This window comes from Misgurnus anguillicaudatus, chromosome 19 (assembly GCF_027580225.2).
Source record: "Misgurnus anguillicaudatus chromosome 19, ASM2758022v2, whole genome shotgun sequence".
Lineage (NCBI taxonomy): Eukaryota > Metazoa > Chordata > Actinopteri > Cypriniformes > Cobitidae > Misgurnus > Misgurnus anguillicaudatus.
Window position 1 is genome coordinate 48,412,564 of NC_073355.2, and position 24,374 is coordinate 48,436,937.

General features: G+C 40.2%; 1 protein-coding gene across 1 annotated transcript; it reads left to right on the top strand.

Moving 5' to 3' along the window:
• The first annotated feature begins 9,872 nt into the window (after nucleotides 1-9,872).
• Nucleotides 9,873-20,761, top strand: LOC129426266 (interferon-induced very large GTPase 1-like). Its single transcript, XM_055182508.2, has 2 exons — nucleotides 9,873-10,461; nucleotides 15,946-20,761. Exons 1-2 carry the CDS (start codon nucleotides 10,002-10,004, stop codon nucleotides 20,754-20,756), a joined length of 5,271 nt encoding a protein of 1,756 aa, XP_055038483.2. The 5' UTR covers nucleotides 9,873-10,001; the 3' UTR covers nucleotides 20,757-20,761.
• The last annotated feature ends 3,613 nt before the right edge of the window (nucleotides 20,762-24,374 follow it).

The following is a 24,374-nucleotide window of genomic DNA, read 5'->3' on the forward strand; positions in this document are numbered from 1 at the left end:
TCATAAAAGCGTCTACATAAAAGTCTAAATAATCAAAACAGAAGTAACGTTAGTCTAAGCAGAAACACACACACAGGGCCGCTGCTGGTCAAATGGGTGCCCTAAGCGGATTTTTACGGTGGTGCCTCCTTTAGTTAAAACAACAACAGCAAAATCACACACAACTATAGTATGTGTGAGAATACACTTTTATTAAAGATAATAAAAGAATTGCTGTGTTACTTGTATTGCAGACATATGTAATGGGAGAAACACCTTCCAAAAAGTTCACCTTTTGTCTTGTCCGTACACAGAGTTTTTTCCCCAAAAGTCTTGGAGATCAACAAGATGTTTTCTGGCAAAACTGAGATGAACCTTTATTTTCCTTTTGCTTTTTCGCAACAGACACCCGTAATGTGGTACTCCAATATAAAGAAACTGATTTGACTATGATTTTTGTTGTTCATATGTTACTATGATGCTGTGCTAAGCCGAATTGTTAATTAATAATAGGCTACATAATCAAATAAAATAAGTATATGTTTATTTTTTATTATCAAAAATATAAAAGCATAATAAAACTGAAGAGAACGGCATTTGTTTACTTACACTGCACTGATTTAATAACCTTAATATACTTTAAGGCTGTGTCTGAAATCTTATACTGTGACAGTCACAGTAGGTACTAAATTAGATGAAGTACCTACTCATGGACCATTAAAACAGTAGGTAATCCTACTGTATATAATACAGATTTCATTATAATTTTGATACCTTTGTATTTTTTAATATGTAGAACAATTTATTTAATTTGGATAAATTTGTCTGTCTTTTATCAGACTTACCAATTGTCATAATTTATATTTGTGCTGGTCAGTACATTGAACTGCTAGCCAAAACTTGAGAATTTGGTTGGGCAAACTTTTAAATAAAACCTGAGAGCCTTGCATTCGCCATAACAAACTTGGTCAGACATTTAAGTTCATCAGCTGATAGAACACAATGAGTATCAAAAGTCTGTTGATAATGCAAAACAGGCAAGACCTTCAACCCTCACTCAACCATCCATGTCATGGTCTCATTTAACCACTTATGTTTGTATTGAATGTAGCCTACTGCACAGTTACTGCTGTTAATTTTAGATACAAGTTACAGTTATTGTTTTCAATAGCCAAACCAAGTTTAGCCTGTTAAATACCAAATAAAAATATTGTTTATGTATACTTTCATTTTCTTGTGTGTTGCTTGATAAGAAAAAAAATCTGTAATCGGATCGGAATCTGCCAATTTGCTTGTTAAGAAAATCAGTATAAAAACCGGCCATGAAAAATCAAGATTGTGCATCCCTAATTGTTTGCCTCTTATTATTACATGGATCACACAAGACTATTGTTTAACATATAAATTACCTTCTCCGACATAATTAGGGCCCGAGCACACCGGGGTGTGAGGACCCTATTGTTCTTCAAGGAGTTATTATTATTAGGGCCCGAGCACCGAGGAGCAGGCCAGAATGGCCTGCACCGAAAGGTGCGAAGCCCTATTGTTTTTCTTAGGATTTATTATTTTTTTTTTTTAGGGCCCGAGCACCGAGGAGCAGGCCAGAATGGCCTGCACCGAAAGGTGCGAAGCCCTATTGTTTTTGCTCGGATTATTATTTTTATTTTTATTATTATTATTATTATTATTTTTTTTTAACATTTTTGAGCACTTTGGGTGCCTAAACATACTCGAAAACTCTTGAAATTTGGCACAGACGTCAGAGTCGTCGGCCATCAGGTCTGGGCAAAGGCTGAAACACGGGCGTGGCAGGGGGGCTCTGTAGCGCCCCCTGTAATGCAAAAACAAACATTGGGGCACAGATCAGGCAAACATGTACGCACATGTACGAAAGTTAGTACGCATATAGATGTCATCGACCTGAACAACTTTTGCCCTCTAACATTTTAGCTCCGCCCAACAGGAAGTCGGCCATTTTGGATTGTTTAAAAAATGCATGCAGTGAACTTTTAAATACTCCTCCTAGAGGATTCATGCAAATGACACCAAACGTGGTGAACATGATGTCGAGACATTGGACTTGCTAAATTGCGAAGGGATTTTTGATATCTCGAACGGTTCTGCCATGGCGAAGCGACAAAGTCATGGCGAAATCAGAGAAACAGGAAGTGTCTTATATCTAAGGCAAAAAATGTCTTATTGTGAAGACACGCTTAGTGTTTGTTCGTCTGAAGATTCCGATCGCATCGTTGTGCCTATTGTAAGTCTCGGGTATAGCGCCACCACCAGGCGGCAGGAAATGTGTCAGTTACAAAGCTGGATTTTTTTGACAGTTCCATGCAATGTTCTTTTAAATACTCCTTCTAGAAAAATCATGCAATTGACACCAAAAGTGGTCAACATGATGCCGAGGCATAGTAGATGATAAATTGCGAAGGGATTTTTGATATCTCGAACGCTGTTCCCATGGCAATGTGTCAAACTTTACTTTCATTTTAAAGGCATATTTAAGCCTTACAGTTTCATGCAGTGAACTTTTAAATACTCCTTCTAGGATATTTATGCGATTGACACCAAAAGTGGTCAACATGATGCTGAGACATTGTAGATGATAAATTGTGAAGGGATTTTTGATATCTCGAATGTTGTTCCTATGGCAACGCGACAAATTTTACTTTCATTTTAAAGGCTTATTTAAGAATTACAGTTGCATGCGATGTTCTTTTAAATACTCCTTCTAGGTAAATAATGTTATTGGCACCAGAAGTGGTCAACATGATGCTGAGACATTGTAGATGCTAAATTGCCAAGGAATTTTTGACATCTCGAACGCTGTTCCCATGGCAACACGTCAAACTTTACTTTTATTTCAGGCATATTTAAGGCTCTTGGCGTGCTTAGATTAAATTTAAATTTGGCACACACATCAGAGTTGTCGGCTGTTAAGTGTTGACAAAAACGTCAGATAAAGGCGTGTCTATTTAGTGTCTCACTAGCGCCCCGTTTGTCTAAAATGTGGGGTTTCTTTTACCTACAGTACCCAAATTGTTCAGTAGCAACATTAAATAGCCCACTGATATTTACCCACTTGAGGCCCTTGTCCACCGTGCATCGTTTTCTCGGACGCACCGTGTAGCGGAAAAAAAACGTGCGAGGGCCCGCCATCGCTGCTTGCAGCTATATTTTTTTATTATTATTTTTATTTTTTTTAACACTTTTGGGCATTTTGGGTGCCTAAACATACTCGAAAACTCTTGAAATTTGGCACAGACGTCAAAGTCGTCCGTCATTGCGAACGGGCAAAGGCTGGAACACGGGCGTGGCACAGGGGCTCTGTAGCGCCCCCTGTAATGCAAAAAAAAACATTGGTGCACAGATCGGGCAAACATGTACGCACATGTACGAGAGTTGGTACGCATATAGATCTCATCGACCCGAACAACTTTCGCCCTCTAACATTTTAGCTCCGCCCAACAGGAAGTCTGCCATTTTGGATTGTTTAAAAAATGCATGCGGTGAACTTTTAAATACTCCTTCTAGGGGATTCATGGGATTGACACCAAACGTGGTGATCATGATGTCAAGACATTGTACTTGCTAAATTGCGAAGGGATTTTTGATATCTTGAACGGTTCTGCCATGGCGAGGTGACAAAGTCATGGCGAATTTAGAGAAACAGGAAGTGTCTAATATGTAAGCCAAAAAATGTCTTATTGTGATGCCATGCGGGGTGTATGTTTGTCTGATGATTCCGATCGCATCGATGTGCCTATTGTGATTCCCGGGTATAGCGCCACCACCAGGCGCCAGGAAGTGTGTCAGTCATGAACTTTTAAATACTTCTCCTAGGGAATTCATACGATTGACACCAAACGTGGTGAAGATGATGCTGAGACATTGGACTTGCTAAATTGTGAAGGGATTTTTGATATCTCGAACGGTGTTGCCATGGCGAGGCGACAAATTTATGGCGAACTCAGAGAAACAGGAAGTGTCTAATATCTAAAGCAAAAAATGTCTTATTGGGATGAAACGCAGTGTGTATGTTCGGCCAAGGATTCCGATTGCATCGATGTGCCTATTGTGAGTCTCGGGTATAGCGCCACCACCAGGCGCCAGGAAGTGTGACAGTCACAAAAGGTGGATTTTTTGACAGTTGCTTGCGGTGAACTTTTAAATACTCCTCCTAGGATTTTCATGCGATTGACACCAAAAGTGGTCAACATGATGCTGAGACATGGTAGATGATAAATTGCGAAGGGATTTTTGATATCTCGAATGCTGCTCCATTGGCAACATGTCAAATTTTACTTTCATTTTCAGGCATATTTAAGCACTTGGCATGCACTTTGGGTGCCTTAACATGCTCGAAAACACCGGGAATTTGGCACAGACCTAAAAGTCATCGGCCATTAGGACCGGGCAAACGCTGGAACATGGCCGTGGCAGTAGGGCTCTGTAGCGCCCCCTATAATGCAAAAAAATTATTGGTGCACAAATCGGGCAAACATGTACGCACATGTACGAGAGTTGGTACGTATATAGATCCCATCGACACGAACAATTTTCACAATCAAACCTATTAGCTCCGCCCAACAGGAAGTCGGCCATTTTGGATGGTTTCAAAAATGCATACGGTGAACTTTTGAATACTCCTTCTAGGGGATTCATGGGATTGACACCAAACGTGGTGAACATGATGCCGAGACATTGTTCTTGCTAATTTGCGAAGGGATTTTTAATATCTCGAACGGTTCTGTCATGGCGAGGCGACAAATTCATGGCGAAATCAGAGAAACAGGAAGTGTCTAATATCTAAGGTAAAAAATATCTTATTGTGATGCCATGCGGGGTGTTTGTTCGTCTGAAGATTCTGATCGCATCGATGTGCCTATTGTGAGTCTCGGGTATAGCGCCACCACCAGGCGCCAGGAAGTGTTGCAGTCACAAAGGTTGATTTTTTTGACAGTTCCATGTGATGTTCTTTTAAATACTCCTCCTAGAATGTTTATGCGATTGACACTAAAAGTGGTCAACATGATGCTGAGACATTGTAGATGCTAAATTGCGAAGGATTTTTTGACATCTCGAACGCTGTTGCCATGGCAACGCTTCAAACTTTACTTTAATTTCAGGCATATTTAAGGCTCATGGCATGCTTAGATTAACTTTAAATTTGGCACACACATCAGAGTTGTCGGCTGTTAAGTGTTGACAAAAAGGTCAGATAAAGGCGTGTCTATTAAGTGGCTCACTAGTGCCCCCGTTTGTCTAAAATGTGGGGTTTCTTTTACCTACAGTACCCAAATTGGTCAGTAGCAACATGAAATAGTCCACTGATATTTACCCACTTGATGCACGTGCCCACCGTGCATCGTTTTCTCGGAGGCACCGTGTAGCGTTAAAAAAAACGTGCGAGGGCCCGCCATCGCTGCTTGCAGCTATATTTATTATTTTTTTTCTTTTTCTTCTCCGACTTCAGCGGGACTTTAGAGGGCCTAAACATACTCGAAAACTCATGAAATTTTGCACAGATGTCAAGAGTGATGAAAATTTACATGTGGTGTAGGCTTTGGAATTAGTCGTGGGAAAATGGCTCTATAGCGCCACCTACAAATTTTCAACGAAGCAGCACTCGGACTGTGATTGACAGACATGTATGAAATTCGGTACGCTTCTGTATCATAGCAAGACCTACAAAAAAGTCTCTTGGAGCAAAGCCAAAAACCAAACAGGAAGTCAGCTATTCTGAGTTATTTTTGTGATTTGGGCGCAGTTTTTGTCATTTCCAGGCGTCATACTTTAACTAACTCCTCCTACAGTTTTCGTCGGATCGTCTTCATATTTGGTGAGTGTCATCTTAAGGCCTTTGTGATGCTAAATTGCGAAGGATTTGACTCTACGTAAAAATTTGTGTCGGTTCTGGCCCGACAAATTTGATGTTTTCCAATGAAACAGGAAGTTGCTGGAACTCATGCATACAATGTCCGATCTGTCCCAAATTTCACATGATTGCTAAGAGTCCTGACCTGAACACATCTACACAACAATTTTCATTTATAGCCATAGCACCACCAGCTGGCAACCTGAAGGAACATGTTTTAGCGCCACTTTCAAATATTGAATGAAGCAGCCCTTGGACTGTGTTTAACTTACATGTACGAATTTCGGTATGCTCATGTATTATTACAAGCCCTACAAAAAAGTCTCTTGGAGCAACGCCCAACACCAAACAGGAAGTCAGCTATTTTGAATTATTTCTCAGATTTTGGCTCAGTTTTTCTCATTTCCAGCAGTCATACTTTAACTAACTCCTCCTACAGTTTTCGTTGGATCATCATCATATTTGGCGAGTCTCATCTTAAGGCCTTTGTGATGCTAAATTGCAAAGGATTTGATTCTATATTGAAATTTGTGTCTGTTTCGGCCAGCCAAAGTTTGATGTTTCGCTATGAAACGGGTTGCTGGAACTCAGGCATACAGTGTCTGATCTGTCCCAAACTTCACATGATTGCTAAGAGTCCTGACCTGAACACATCTACATGTCAATAGTCACTTATGGTTATAGCGCCACCAGCTGGCAACAGGAAGTGTCATGTTTACAATGATTATGCAATGTCTGATCTGTCCCAAACTTCACATGATTAATAAGAGTCCTGGACTGAACACATCTACATGTCAATAGTCACTTATGGTTATAGCGCCACCAGCTGGCAACAGGAAGTGACATGTTTACACTGATTATGCAATGTCTGATCTGTCCCAAACTTCACATGATTAATAAGAGTCCTGGACTGAACACATCTACATGTCAATAGTCACTTATGGTTATAGCGCCACCAGCTGGCAACAGGAAGTGACATGTTTACACTGATTATGCAATGTCTGATCTTTCCCTAACTTCACATGATTAATATAGTCCTGGACTGAACACATCTACATGTCAATAGTCACTAGTGTTGGGCAAGTTACTGAAAATTAGTAATTAGTTACAGTTACTAGTTACTTCTTTTAAAAGTAACTGAATTACTGTACCAGTTACTGTATATCAAAAGTAATTAGTTACTTAGAAAAGTAACTTTTAAGTTACTTTTATGTCTGCTTTTTAAATGTAAATATGAACAGTACTGAACAGTCAAACAATAAAATGATATGGATGGGCTATTTTACACGTAAGACTCTAATATATCACATACTGTAGGAGCCTATTTTGCTTTAGATTCAACCTTTGAATATTTTTGTTAGAAATTATCTTAATATGTAAACTTAGTTTATTTATGTATATCATTTAGACCATTTAGACAAATATTCTGCATGTTTACAAAAATATATAATGTATTAAAATTGTGTAGTGTCTCTTTAAAAACTTGGAGACAATTGTGTCAACATGTCATATTTTCTAAAATAAATTATAATTTTTCTGATTTCATATTTATTTTAATAAGTTAGAAACGTCTCCGCTGTGTCCTGCTGACAGGCGCGATTGCGCGTGCAGCAGATGAGGCAAACTATGGGTCCTCCGAAGGTTAGACCGTCTCATTTCAGTTCTCTTCGCAAACTTCTGAGCGCCTTGAAAGGCAGAGTGTTCACCTTTTATCGCATGCTTAGTAGGGTGCAGCCCTTGCATTGGAACACAGGGACTGCGCTCTTTGGTCATATATTGTTTGTTTTCTGTTGGATTTAAATGATACACAGGATTAAAGGATGGTATTTAATCAGAAAACGGAGTAGGCTACGTGGATTGTTTTGTCGGACGGACACAGAGCGAGTGGATTGTTTTGTCAGACAGACACAGAGCGAGTGGATTGTTTGTTCGGATACAGAGAGACTGAAACTAAAACTAAAAGCGAGCTCACACATACTATGGAGTTTTAACACGGGTGTACAGCGCAGTGTGAATATTTTAGTGGAAACAACAATCGCGGATCGTTCTCTTCCATGAAGCCGATGTAAACATCTAAGAATATATGAACATTTCTTAGATTTATTACCTTTATGAACTACAAATGCAAGTTGATGTCATACTGCGATTGCTTGGTGAAGATAATTTACAAACATGAGAACGGATGGATTATGACTTTTTTTAAACAAAGGTATGTTGTCCCGTTTAGATTTTTCATGTTCATTCTATATGCACTGTCAGCTATGATGAAGTGTAATTAATCATTGGGCCGCCAACTACGGTCCTGCGACGTCAGATATGTCTTGTCTATTTTTTACAAAATAGAGTAACGCGAGTAACAAACTCATTTAAATTTCAGTAATTGTAATTGCGTTACTTGATTAAAAAAAAAAATACTTCGTTACATGCTCGTTACTGCTAAAAGTAGTGGAGTTACAGTTACAGTTACTTTGTAACGCGTTACTCCCATCACTGATAGTCACTTATGATGCCAATAGTCAGTTATGGTCATAGCGCCACCAGCTGGTAACAGGAAGTAACATGTTTACAATGATAATGCAATGTCGGATTTGTCCCAAACTTCACATGATTGATAAGAGTCCTGACACATCTACGTGCCAATATTTACATGTAGTCACTCATACTCACACACACTCTCTCACTCTCTCTCTCTCTCTCTCATGCTATCTTACACGATGCTACCTCGCTGTCATTTGTAATTAGCAACAGGAAATGTGGCACATTATACTACACTTTTAAATGGTTCACCTATGTTTACATGCTTAAATGCCTATTTACTACTGTTACCTTTAATTCTTATGCCACGGCTTGGCGGTGTCAGGTGTGCGAGGGCCCTTCCATCACTGCTTGCAGTTTTAATGATCATATTAAAATGTGTCTTCCCTTCCTAGATTTACTAGAGACATTGTGGAACAGAAGATTGTGTGTGTCACAGATTAAATCATTGTCCCGCCCCCACAGTCCCAAGGCATAGAGAGAGTCGAGCGAGCGCTCATCCCAGCCTTTGCTCGCATGACTGCGTTTGCGACCTTGAGCAGAGGTGCGCTCTCGCGAGGACGTTTTTCTGCGGGCGAATAGTGTTCTGTAAACACGCGAGACGAATAGTGTTCTGCGCACTCGCGAAGATGCTTTTCCACACATGGATAGTGTTCTGCGCTCGTGCGTGGTTTTCGTGCACGCAAGTTTTATGTCTGAATTAACAGCATATAATCTATTGATCATTTGAAAAATTAAGACCTCCGTGAAAAATTCAAAGAAATTCAAGACTTTGAGGTGATATTTAATACATTTTACGCGGGTACCCTGCATCCACACTCTTAAAATGAATGTGTTAAATGAACACATCTTGTGTCTAGTTAAGGACAACACATCTAGTGTGTTGCCCTTAACTTACCACATCTCTGTGTTATTTTTGGAATAACACACTTTGTGTTGTTTTAACACATCTTGTGTTGTCCATTTTATTTATTTAAGCTCACAATCTACACGAAATGACACACAATGTGTTAAAATAACACATAATGTGTTAAACAGTTTAACACAAAACAATGTTTTTTATTGATTAACACATCATTTCTGAGAGTGCACATATCTCATTTATCCATATTTCTCAATAAACTGTTATTTCTATTTTACATCCTACCTTTTTCTTCTGTCCTTGACACCACCAGACTCAACATATAAAATGCTAAATATATATAGATTTAACATTGAGAGACTAGACAATGTCTTATACTCTTTCACATTCAAAATAGTTTAATAGAAAATACTATAATTATTTACTTTTATTCAGGTTAACGAACAGAAAAAGGGAGAAGCTTTAAACCTGCAGACATGAATGAAGAATCTAAATTGTCTGGCTCTGTTGATTCATCACACAAGGGTAATAAAACAACATTTTTGGCAATAATACACTTGTTTTGGTGTTTTAATAAGTTTGAGAACAGATTTTGTGTTTATTGCAGATCAGAATGTTTCCAATCAGACCTTTGTACTATTTGGAAACTCTACATCCGTTCAGTTTAATCATGGTAACATTCTACTGGGAGAAGTACCACCTCTAAAACATGTTCAACTATCCAGGATTGATCCCATACAGATGAAGATATCAGAACGTGATATCTCAGTTTTCAACATGATTGACTTCACTGAACTTCCCATGGACTCTGCGGATCAGCTCATTGGTCAACTAATGCATGACAATGAAATCTCTGCCTTCATCTTTGTTGTGCATCTGGGTCAGTTGACAGATGGTGATAAGATGTGTCTTGATTGGCTACAGTCAGTGTTTGGTGACAGAGTTCTTCAGTTTGTGATGATTCTCTTCACTTATGAGAGAAAAGACGAGTCTGACTCTATAATAGATGATCTGAAGAAAAACACTGTTCTAGAGGAGCTGGTGAAGAAATGTGGAGGAAGATATCACACCTGCAGCAAAACCATGAACAACCAGTCTGAGATGAGAGAACTGATAAAGAAAATTGACCGTCTGTTTAATGAGAATCAAGAGCAGTGTTACATTGGAGAGATGTTACGAAAAGCACAAAACCTGAAAAAGAGTGAGTATCAGATTGCATAAAAAATCTCTTCCCTTATGTTTCACTAGTTTTTCCTCTTAAATTATTTTATTAATTTTAACTCTGATTTAAATTGACTAATTACACAGCTGTGGATTAAAATATGTTGGTAGACCTTTGGGTGATATATCCACGCTGTGTTAAATGGTCATGAAACGAAGACGTCCATTTTGTGGATGTTTATTAAAACAAACCAATCTGGCAAACGTTAGGCAGAAGAGTAAACAGTAACAGGCAGGCAGGTCAAACACAGTAAGCAGTCCAATCCAGGCAAACAATATCAGGGGAAAATCCAAAGGCAGACAACAGGTAAACAGGCAGAAGGTCATAAACAGGCAGTCAGAATAATACTCAGAATAACGCTCGGTATGCAGGGGTAAGCTGGCAATACTTCGCGCTAGACCTAGGCTAGCTTGAGGCTTAATAAGGCTTAGTAAGGCAAAAAAGAAATGATCAGAGAAGCAAGGGGCAGCACCATGTCAGTACTCCGAAGAGGGCTCCTTCTGGTGGCGCAGCAGTATGGACGTTACAGAATCCCCCCTTCTAGGATCGCCTCCTGGCATTCTACAGGGTCTTCCTCTAGGACGTGGTGCAGGTCGGTCGGGTCTGGCTCTGTGAAGTCCTCGATGAGGTTAAGGTCTAGAATGTCGTCCGAGGCTACCCAGGACCTTTCCTCAGGGCCATAACCCTCCCAATCAACCAGATATTGGAGAGGACCCCCGCGTCGCCTCCAGTCTAGCAGCTTTCTCATGGCGTAGGCCGGCTCCCCGGCAACGTTGAGAGGAGGAGGTGGCTCTTGAGGCTCCACGTTGGGGTCGTACTCCGCATGATAGGGTTTCAGCAGGGAAACGTGGAAAGAGGGAGAAATGCGATAATTAACGGGCAGTTCTAATTGGTACGTATCATCATTGATTTGTCTGAATATGCGGAAAGGTCCTACATACCTCAGACTCAGCTTCTTGGATGGGAGTTGGAGCTTGAGATCTCTCGTGGAGAGCCAGACCCTTTGGCCAGGTTGATGCGGGGGATGTGGACTTCTGTGACGGTTGGCATGGAGCTACTGGTTGCGGACGGCCCTTTGGAGCCTAACATGGGCGCTTTCCCAGACTTCACCGCTCCTCCTCATCCAATCGTCCACTGCAGCGACAGCAGAAGGTTCACCAGACTAGGGGAACATGGGGGGTTGGTAGCAGAGTACGCACTGGAAGGGGGTGAGGTTGGTGGAAGAGTGCCTCAGTGAATTCTGTGCGTACTCTGCCCAGGGCAGGAATTCTGACCAACGATGTTGTTCACGGGTGCAGTATAATCTTAAGTATCTTCCAATCTCTTAGTTTAATCTTTTTACTTGGCCGTTAGACTGGGGATGATAACCAGACGTTAAACTGAAATTAATATCCAGATGATTACAGAAAGCCTTCCAAACCTGAGAGGTGAATTGTGTTCCATGGTCCGAGACGATGTCCTCAGGTATTCCAAAATTTCTGAACACGTGGTGAAACATGGCTTCAGCGGTTTTCATGGCTGTAGGTAGTCCCCTGAGGGGGACTAAATGGCAGGACTTAGAAAAACGGCCTATGACGTCAAGTATAGCAGTGTAATTGTTCGACGGGGGCAGATCAGTGACAAAATCAATACTTAGGTGAGAGCAGGGGCGTTGAGGTATGGGCAGGTGTTTCAGAAGACCAGCGGGTAGTTCCTTGGGGGTTTTAGACTGGGCACAGACTCTACAGGATTTGACAAAGTTAGTTACATCATGGTTCAGGGTGGGCCACCAGAAAGAGGTCTTAACAAGTGCAATGGTGCGTGTGATACCTGGGTGACCGGAACTGAGGTAATTATGGACCCATTGCATGATTCGGGGACGGAGAGTGAGTGGGACGTAGGTCTTTTCAGGGGGACATTCAGGTGGTACGGGATCTTGTAGGTGTTCTTGGGTGATTTCTTGGGCGGCAGTGGCCTAGTGGTTCATGTAGGTTGTCTACAAACCGGAAGGTTGGTGGTTCAATCCCCGGCTCCACCAGACCAAGTGTCGAGGTGTCCTTGAGCAAGACACCTAACCCCAGCTGCTCCCGACAAGCTGGCTGGCGCCTTGCATGGCTGACACTGCCGTCGGTGTATGAATGGTTGAGTGAATGGGTGAATAGATGGCCATAGGTCTGTTAAAAGCGCTATATAAATGCAGTCCATTTACCATTTACCATAATATCCCAGGCTATAGGAGCAATAATATGAGTGGGTGGTATGATGGGTGCAGGTGAGCGGTCAGAGGGTCTAGGGTCATGGTTACGCGAGAGTGCCCTTGCCATTTTTATTTCCGGGTCTGTAAGTGATGGAGAAATTGAAACGGGTGAAACAGGGACCATCTTGCCTGAGGTGCATTGAGTCTTTTCGCTCCTTTTACGTACTCCAAATTTTTGTGGTCTGTCAGGACAATGAAATGGTGCTTAGCACCCTCCAGCCAGTGCCTCCATTCCTACAGGGCTGCCTTAATGGAAAGGAGTTCCTTCTTTCCCACGTCATAATTGCGTTCTGTCTGTGTGAGTTTCCTGGAGAAATAAGCACATGGGTATACCTTATTTGATGGCTCTTGGCGTTGAAAAAGAATAGCTCCAATTCTAGTATCAGATGCGTCCACTTCAACTATGAACTGCTTTTCAGGATCAGGATGCTTAAGTACAGGGGCAGTAGTAAAACAGACTTTTAGTTTTTGAAATGCTTGTTCAGCTTGAGGGTTCCAGGCCAGCTTCTTGGGTTTGCCTTTCAAGAGAGATGTCAGGGGTGCTGCTACCATGCTGTAGTTACGGATGGATCTACGATAGAAGTTAGCGAATCCCAGGAATCTTTGGAGATCTTTAACTGTACAGGGTGTGGGCCAGTCCGTGACTGCCTTGACTTTTGAGTTATCCTTTTCGACTCCCTGTGAACTGATATTATAACCAAGAAAGTTGGTCTTCGTAACATGGAACTCTTTTACGTACAATTGGTTCCGGAGAAGGCAAGACAGGACTTCTTTGACGTGGCTGACTGGTCCTCAATACTGTTGGAGTAAATCAGATTATCGTCAATGTGAGCGATGACATACTGGTTCAGGAGGTCTCTGAAAACTTAATTGATGAATTACTGGAACACAGCGGGAGAGTTAGATAGCCCATACGGCATCACAAGGTATTCATAGTGCCCTCTAGTGGTGTGGAATGCTGTTTTCCATTCGTCGCCCTCACGGATACGAACGAGATTATAGACACTGCGTAAATCCAGTTTGGTGTAGACTTTGGCTTCTCGTAGTTGTTCTAGGGCAGAAGGTACAAGAGGTAAAGGATATGGACATTTCACAGTGATATTGTTCAAACCTCTATAATCTATGCAGGGTAGGCCACCATCCTTCTTTCCGACGAAGAAGAAACCGGCTGCAGCTGGAGAGGTAGATGATCAGATAAATCCATTTTGTAACGCTTCTGAAATATAGTCCTCCATAGCACAGGTTTCAGGTTGGGACAGAGGATATACTTTACTCTTGGGGGGCATGGCATTTGGGAGTAATTCAATAGTGCAGTCCCAAGGTCTGTGGGGAGGTAACTCAGTAGCCTTGGATTTACTAAATACTTCAGAAAATTTATTGTAGACATCAGGAATCTTAATGTTCTTACCAGACGGGCTTTCAATGCTGGTAGACAGACAGGGTTTGGGTTTGAGATGGTTGACGCAAACCTCCATGCAACAAGAATACCACTGTAAAATTTCTCCTGACCTCCAGTTAATCTTAGGATTATGTGCTACGAGCGAGGGATGACCTAAGATGATGTCGTAGCGAGGAAAAGAAATCACATAAAGCGTTATGGTTTCCTGGTGAAGTGATCCAACTTGGAGTGTGAGAGGAATGGTGCGATGGGTAATACCATTACCAATGGGAACATCATTAATAGCAGAGATTTTCAGTGGTGGTTGACATGGAACAACAGTAATCAAATATTTAGAAATAACATCTTCATGAATGAGGTTTAATGCGGAGCCAGAGTCAATCAATGCTGTGAATAATAGGGGTTCATTACCAAGTTACTGTAGCGAGGCATCTTAGCGGGACATGAATCGATGCGATGGCCAAGCTTTCCACAGTAAAAACATAGGTTCATGGTGCGTCTGCGCTGCCGTTCCTCTACAGTGAGAGTTGAAAACCCCATTTGCATAGGTTCTACGACGTTAGAAGCATCAACAGAGGAATGCAATACTTTGTGGGTTGTACTCACAGCATTTGTAGTGTTCGCAGAAATCCTCACTTTAGCTTTAGAGGGTACATTCCTCATCAGGTTATAAATATGGACTGCCATGGATACATAATCAGAAAAGGACAGATCCTCATCTTTACAAGCCAGCTCCACTTGGAGTTCAGTATCGAGACTGTTTTGAAACACATCCTTGAGCGATTTATCATTCCATCCGCTTTGTGCGGCAAGCGTCCGAAATTCAATGGCGTATTCAGCTACTGGTCAGTGATTCTGAGACATGCGGATGATTCGTGATGAAGCACTTCTGCCCCCAGCTGGATATTCAAAGACTTCTCTGAGTTGTTGAATGAAGTGTGTGTAAGAAGTGCGAATACAATGATCTGTGTCCCAAACAGCGGCTGCCCACTCGACCGCTTTACCAGATAGCAACAAAAACACTTTAGAGCACATTTTATCATCAGACAGATTTTTACCCACATGATCCTTGAAATAAATATCAAGCTGACGAAGAAAACCTCTCACATGTTCAGCAGTACCGTCAGCAGCCCTCAGATTGGCGACATCCCCTGGATCGATGGTAGGCGAAGTATTCTGTAATGAAGACTCAGAAACACTGGGATCCATTTTGCGGATGTTTATTAAAACAAACCAATCTGGCAAACAAATCCAAGATGTTAGGCAGAAGAGTAAACTGTAACAGGCAGGCAGTAAACAGTCCAATCCAGGCAAACAATACACTGGGAAAACCCAAAGGCAGCAAACAGATAAACAGGCAGATGGTCATAAACAGGCAGCCAGAATAATACTCAGAATAATACTCAGAATAATACTCAGAATAATACTCAGAATAACGCTCGGTATGCAGGGGTAAGCTGGCAATACTTCGCGCTAGACCTAGGCTAGCTTGAGGCTTAAGTAAGGAACAGGAAATGAACAGAGAAGCAAGAGGCGGCGCCATGTCAGTACTCCGGAGAGGGTTCCCTCTGGTGGTGCTGCGGTATGGACGTTACAGGTCAAATGTTCTCTGGTTCATTGAATTACAAACTTGCTAGTCTGTCTTGTTAAAAATATTTTGTTACATCAAGAAACTGACAGTACACATCTAGCAGATAATTAACGGTAAATAACTTTTCTATGTTTGGAAATATATGCTAAAGCTACTTATATTAATGAAAAAATATATATAAAAACCATAAAGAAACATAACTCTGGTATGTTACCTCTGTTTCTTTGATTCATCCAGTCATTAATAGGCTTCATATGGATGACAGACAAGACAACAAACTGAAAGCTGCAGATGTTCTTCAGATATCTGCACATTCATTAAAGTCTCATGAGTCTTGTACTGAAGAAGAGCTGGTGAAGACATATCTACAGAAACTACTGATGATGAACTACAGAGCAAGAGACATTAAAACTAAAGAGACAAATGAACAACATAATACACAAAAAACAGACAAAGACTCACTTAAAGATGAGGGGGATTTTTTTGATGATATGTTCGAAGATGTGTGTAATAAAGTAACAAGTAAACCCGACCCAGTTTATCCAATGGATGTTCAGATGGCTGTGTTTCATTGTGCTGATAGTTTCCTAAAGCAGCTGATGGTCACTAAACTCTCACAGTGTCAGTTTGCTCTTCCTCTGCTTGTTCCTCATCCAGTCACACAACAGATTGAGTTTCCTCTCTGGACATTCAGACAAATCAACAAGAGCTGGAAGATGAGAAATGACCTCACTAACAAAAAAGAGCCAGTGAGAAATGGTGACAATGATATCATCAGTAAAGTCCAGCCAGTCTACAAAGCAGAAACTCCAATGGTGTCGTTCTTCAGGTTTGGTTCTGTGTCTTCATCCAAGTCTCAGCTGATGAACAATCTGATCAATGAGAAACACAACACGTTCTTCCACAGGAACTGTCCAGGCAGCAGCAGAACCAGACTACTGATGGATGGAGTGGTGGAGATTGCCTGGTTCTGCCCGTCTGAAAATAACACAGATACTTTTACTGACTGTGTTGCCTTCTGTAACCTTCATGGTGATGCAGGAGTCCATGAGAAACAACTGCAGATTCTGACTGAAATGTCTTCAGTCAATGTTGTTCTTCTGTCACAGCTTGATAAAAATGACAAAAATGCAACAAAGATTCAAAACCTGTACAGAGACAAAAAGCCACTTATTTGCCTTTTTACTGAGGACACATCTGCTCTCACTGAAACAAATAAAGGAAAATACAAAATTGGTTTAAAAGACAGAAATCAGTCAGATGTATCAGAAGAACTCAGAAGAGCTATCAAAGATTGTCTCTCATCTTCAGCATCAGCTTCCATGTTCAGACTTGAAGATTTGTCCAAACACTCAGATATCAGAGTAGATGAGGAAGATGATGAAGACTGCAGGAGAGGAAGAGAAGCAGCACAGCAGATGATGAGTTTACTGGAGAATAAAGATCTGACAAAAATCAAAGAATCATTTCTGCCTCATCAGGGGAAACTCTGGCATCAGTGGTGTCAGAAGAACAAAGAACTTCATCGACCTCAAGGGGATGAACTGGAACAAGAAATAAGCAGAACAAGAACAGAAATGATAAATATACGCAAAGATCAATTTAAATGTAACACGAGTAAGTTCATGGAGTTCTTTATCATACAGATTGACTCACATGATGTAAATGTTAATATATATTTTCTTAAATGGCTCAAAATCTCCCTGAATCAATTTACCTCAGCTGATCTTTCTGATCTACATCATAAGTATGAAAAATTGTGGTCAACAGTCTTAAAACTAAAAGAGCACAATGATAAATTGAAACTAAAGATAAAAGAAACAGAACTTGAGAAAATATCTGAAGAACTTCAGGCTGCAACCTTTGGTTTGGAGCACATCATGAGAGAGATCGGTCAGATCTATGAATCATGTTCTTCCGTGAAAAAGATCAAGACAGATCTGCCGTTTCATTTCCTTTCTCTCTCAAGTCTTGCAGCAGAGATGATGATCAGTGGATTTCCACTGGAGCTGATGGATGGAGATGCTGCTCATGTTCCTCTGATCTGGATCACTGCTGTTCTAGATGAACTCAAACAGAAACTGAGAGACCAGAGAGTCTTTGTGCTGTCAGTTTTAGGGATTCAGAGCTCTGGGAAATCCACCATGCTCAATGCCATGTTTGGACTTCAGTTTGCAGTCAGTGCTGGCCGATGCACCAGAGGAGCTTTCATGCAGCTGATCAGAGTATCAGAGGAGATGAAAGATCAGATGAAGTTTGATTATATTCTGGTTGTTGATACTGAGGGTCTTCGGGCTCTAGAACTTGATGGAAAATCCACAAGACATCATGACAATGAATTGGCCACATTTGTTGTTGGTCTTGGTAATCTGACATTGATCAACATCTTTGGAGAAAACCCAGCTGAGATGCAGGATATTCTTCAGATTGTTGTTCAGGCCTTTCTGAGGATGAAGAAGGTCAAACTGAATCCCAGCTGTATGTTTGTACATCAGAACGTTTCAGACGTCACAGCTGGAGAGAAAAACATGGAGGGAAGGAGACGACTGCTGAAGACACTGGATGAGATGACAAAACTCGCTGCTAAAGATGAAGTTTGTGATGCAGAATGTTTCAGTGATGTCATTAATTTTGATGTACAGAATGATGTGAAGTATTTTGCTCAGCTGTGGGAGGGAAGCCCACCAATGGCACCACCAAACCCAAACTACTGTGAGAATATTCAAGACTTAAAGAAAACTATTATTATACAAGCCTCAAAATCAGATGGTATGAAGCTGACACACCTGCGTGATCGAATTAAAGATCTCTGGGAGGCTTTACTGAATGAACGATTTGTGTTCAGCTTTCAAAATTCCCTTGAGATATCAGCATACAGGAGACTGGAGACAGAATACAGCAAGTGGACCTGGACTCTACGCAGTGCCATGTTGGAAATTGAGAACAAACTACAAAACCAAATAGAAAATGAAGCTATTCATGAGATTGAGGAAACAGATCTTCAGAGAGACCTGAAGGAGAAAAGTGAAGAAGTGAAAAACTCAATGTCAGATTTCTTTGAGAAAGACACAGATGCTGATATACTGATTCAGTGGAAAACATCATTTGAAATAAAAATCAAAGACCTTGAGGAGAACACAGTGAGAGAAACAAAGAGGAAATTAAATGTGATTCTTCAGCAGCGAGACCTGAAGAGAAAAATGGATGCTCAGAGGACACAACATGAAAACACTCTCTTAGAAAAGAGTAAAGAACTTGCATTAAAACTCAAAGACAAAACAAATGATGAAGAAACTCTGAAAAGAGAGTTTGATTTGTTTTGGGAAGAGTGCGTTAAGAAGATCACCACAGATACTACTCCAATCAAAGACATTGACATATTAAAAGAAGTAAAACAGCTATTTACTGACACAAATAAAGGTGCTTCTGTAGACACTTTCAAAGGAAACAATGATGTTTACACTATGCAGAGTTATTCAGATTATGTACGGTTAAAGAAATCTAGTGGACTTACAAAACATGTTCAAAATCGTTTTAAAGCTGCTAAAGAGAAGTGCGTGTCTGTTATATCTACAGAGGATGAAACTCAAATAAGATACTTGATCTTAAATGTTTCGGATGAGACAATCAAGATGATCCTTTCATTTAACATTTCAAAGTTTGGTTACAACTTCAGCTACATTCAACAACTCACAGATTACATCAAGACAAGAATAACAGAACATGAGAAAGGTCCAATGAAATATGAGTTCAAAAATGAATTTGTCATGGATTCGGTATTTTCTATATTGAAGAGAGCTGACACAATGATCATTGATCAACACAGAAGGTTCAGAGAGGCCAATGATCCTTTTCTTTATGTGAAGATGAAGAGAGATGAATACTATAGGATTTTCCAGAAATACTGTCAAGGAGCAACATCAACTGCTATTTTTGGTGAGATTATCTGTCAAAAACTGAAGAGATCCATTGAACAGAGCGTGTATAAAAACATTGGCAGAGATCTAGCAGATGAAATGAGATCAAACTGTCCATCACTGAATGGAAACAGATCAAATCTAGAGATACACATCCTGAAAAAACTGGCAGAAGAGGAGAACTATAACAAATACATGAACTACATTCGGTATCCCAGAGAATATTTCAAGAGTTTCATCAAAGATGAAGTCAGTCAGTACATCAGTGATAAGTTCAGTATAAGTGTTCAACCCAAGATGAATCAAAACATTGAAGTCATGCAGCAGAAGATCCTGACAGCAGCTCATGAATCTACTGAATATGTTCAAGAGAACAGTGGACATGTTAACTTGTGGTTGGAGTTTTTCACACAGAAGCTCTCAGATGTTCTGATAATCTCTATGAAGGACTTCAGTGGAGTCAAACATGATGATGTTGATTTTAAACTCCTAGAAGATGTGATAAGAACAGAACTTCCATCTATAATATCTGACATCAGCAGAGAGTTCAGCACAGATACATTTGATATAAAACTGGATCTCAACAACAGACCAGATGAGATTCTGATTGATCACTTCTGTCAGTGCTGTTGGGTTCAGTGTCCATTCTGTGCAGCCTCCTGCACCAACACAATAGAAAACCATGAAGGAGATCACAGTGTACCTTTCCATAGAGTGGATGGAATTAATGGGGTCTATTATGATGATACACAGAATCTCTCTACAGATTTTTGTTCAACTATTGTCAGAAGTTCTAAAAGTTTTAAATCATCAGATAAGTGGATACCATATAAAAAATACAGAACAGCAGGAGGGGTTTATGCAAAGTGGAGCATCATCCCTGACTTCTCTGAGCTGCCCTACTGGAAGTGGTTTGTCTGCAGATTCCAGAAAGAACTGGAAATGTACTATAAGAAAACATTCAAGGACCAGCCTCTAGATGAATGGAGAAAATACACAAAAGAGGAAGCTATTGATAGTTTAGATAAATACAAAAGCCCCAAACCGCTTACTTTATTTGAAAAAATAAAAATGACATTTCAAAACGTATTTAAAAAAAAACTAAATACTGAACAACATACAGACAACTAAACACTCTAAAAAGTGCTGGGTTGCTTTAACCCAGGAATGGGTTAATATTGAACAGAACACACTGGGTTGAAATGATCCAATGATGGGTAGTTTTAACCCAGCTGCTTGGTTGTTTTAACTTAACTTACAACCCAGCATCAGGTCATTTTTATCCCAGCAGTGTCTTCTGTCCAGTGTTGACCCAGTCCTGGGTTGAAACAATCCAGCACTTTTTAGTATGTACAAGATTATGAGAAACATTATGAAAGAAACAAAGGAAACTGTGCTTTATTTTGTTCAGACTTTGATTTCCCCCTACATCGAATTCCTTTAAAGGCAGGATAGGCAGGAATGATCTAAAAAACCTTTTTTTACAAATTTGTTTAAACTGTCTTTATATACCAATACATAATTAAAATGTAAGTACTCTGAAAAAGAGAGTATAAAACTCGAGTGTCTGTAGATTTCTCACGACTGTTTTAAACACAGCTAATTATTTCCATTCAGGACAAAACAAATGATTGGCTTGCGCGACTATCACTCTCTCTCGCGACCATGGCACCACCCCTGTTGCTACGGGATCTGCCCACACATGCGCACACCCGATTGATTTGAGAGTGCACGAGGCACTCTAGGAAGAGCAAAAGTACGGCAGAGAAAGTGCATTCAGAACTCACAGTACCTGCATATGCAGTCAGCGAAGGCAAACAAAGCAAACAAAGGAATAAACGAAGAAATAAGACGACAGTACATATCACGTGGCTTTTCCTCGAGTCGACGATGCGGTAGCAGTATTGTCTCTGGAATGTAGTCCTCATCAGAGTCAACAATGCTTTCATCATGGAAACTCTTACATGCAAAACACCTTGTTATGAATCTTCCACGAAATTCACCTTCATCACGGTGTAACTGATGGTAATGAAAAATCTTGTATCAATGCAATTTTTAGCTTTGTCTTATAAATATAACTAGCTCGTTTGTTACCGAATCAAACAAATATATTTTAAACTTTACCAGTATCGATATGCTAGCTTAGTAGTGAGTACTAAAAGCCATCCTATTTGTTTATTTTCATTGTGATAAAGTTAGGTGTATTATTACATGTGATTGTGACATGATGTTACTACATGCACCGCGCCCCTTCCTCTCCGCTCGTCTCAGGTAAATGCTTCTCCCAGCAGAGCCGGTCAGCACGTTCATGTGTTTTGGGGGCGTGGCTTTAGTAGAAACCCAGACACAGGAAAAATGAGCTGTGTTTAAAACAGTTGTGAGAGGTTTACAGACACTCGATTTGTATACTCTCTTTTTCACAGTACTTACATTTTACTTATGTATTGATATATAACAGTGCTCCTCAAATAGTGGGGCGGGCTCGAAGCGACACCGGGGCGGGGGGCGCACGAGACCCCGGGGAAAATACTTTTTCAGGAAGTGATTTTTTTCTGTCACTTAAAGACATTACACCCCAATCACGCTGATAAGCCGCTTGAGTTTTTTATTATTATTTATTGATTATATTTAATTTAATTTTTCAGTATCAAATGGTCAAAAAATATTATACTTCAAATAAGGGTTGATTTTTTTTATTTCAGGCAAATTGATGCATTTTAAGTCTTTTCTGTTACAGACTAATATACAAATATATATATATATATATATATATATATATATATATATATATATATATATATATATATATATACAGTTGTGTTCAAAATTATTCAACCCCAACTGAAATTGATTGTTTTGGCCGGTTTGACATTGATTTTGATCATTCAGTCATCCTGCTTACAATTACATCAAAGAGGCATGTGTAGGTCAGACAAATATAACATAACATTTATAATGAAATAACCACAAATGTCTTTTCTGTGCTCACATCATTATCAGTTTTATTCAACCCCCAAGTGACATTCAATCTTAGTACTTAGTACAACATCCTTTTACAGTTAAAACAGCTTTTAAATGTGAAGCATAGCTTGACACAAGTGTCTTGCAGCGATCTACGGGTATCTTCGCCCATTCATCATGGGCAAAAGCCTCCAGTTCAGTCACATTCTTAGGCTTGCGCACTGCAACTGCTTTCTTTAAGTCCCACCAGAGGTTCTCAATAGGATTTAAGTCTGGTGACTGCGATGGCCACTTCAAAATGTTCCAGCCTTTTGTCTGCAACCATGCTCTAGTGGATTTGGAGGTATACTTGGGATCATTGTCCTGTTGAAAGGTCCAACGTCTCCCAAGCCTCAGGTTTGTGACGGACTGCAACACAATGTCATCCAATATCTCCTGGTACTGAAGAGAATTCATGGTACCTTGCACACGCTGAAGTTTCCCTGTACCTGCAGAAGCAAAACAGCCCCAAAGCATGATTGACCCCCCACCATGCTTCACAGTACGCAAGGTGTTCTTTTCTTCATAGGCCTTGTTTTTCCTCCTCCAAACATAGCGTTGATCCATGGGCCCAAACAGTTCTAATTTTGTTTCATCAGTCCACAGAACACTATCCCAAAACTTCTGTGGTTTGTCCACATGACTTTTGGCATACTGCAGTCGACTCTTCTTATTCTTTGGAGAACGCAAGGGGGTGCGCCTGGGAGTTCTGGCATGGAGGCCTTCAGTACGCAGGGTGCGCCGTATTGTCTGAGCAGAAACTTCAGTACCCACATCTGACAAATCTTTTCTCAGTTCCTCAGCAGTCACACGGGGACTTTTTTCCACTCTATGCTTCAGATAGCGCACAGCAGTCGCAGTTAGCATCTTTTTTCTGCCACGACCAGGAAGCGTTTCAACAGTGCCCTTTGCCTTGAATTTGCGAATGATGCTTCCTATGGTGTCTCTTGGTATGTTTAACATCTTTGCAATCTTATAGACATTGCTCTTCCTGTGAAGATTAATCACCTCTTCTCTTGTCTTCCTGGACCATTCTTTTGACTTCACCATGTTTGTAACCACACCAGTAAATGTTTAGGAGGAGTTGAGTATCACAGTCATTTTAAAGCTGCCTAATTGGTGCTTATTAGGCTTTATTGCTGTTCCCTGACATCCACAGGTGTTATCAATACCTGATTGAAAACACTTCAATGAACCTCTGTTCTTCAGAGTGGTAGTTCTTTAAGGGGTTGAATAATTGTGTCAATGAAGAATTCACAAATGAAACATTTACTACTATATTACAAAACCAATTGATGTCATTTTAGTTTCATATGGTTCTTTAAGAAGTCATTGTAGGATTTCATTCTGAATACAATTACAAATGTACACTAAATTCCCTAAAACCCTTAACAGCATTGGGGGGTTGAATAATTTTGAACACAACTGTATATATATATATATATATATATATATATATATATATATATATATATATATATATATATATATATATATATATATATATATATATATAATATATATATATATATATATAAAGCAAAATAAACAACATGTAGATTACCTAGGAAACCAAAACATGTTATTTTCGACGAGGTATTTGTTTAAGAGTTCAGTTTCAGCAACTAGTCAGACCATTAAACAAACAGAAACCGGAAGTAAAGTTCGGGACCAGACCTAATCGCGTCACCGCACGTGCGTCCGATAAAACCGTCTATACTATCAGGTAATATCTCACATACATTAGAA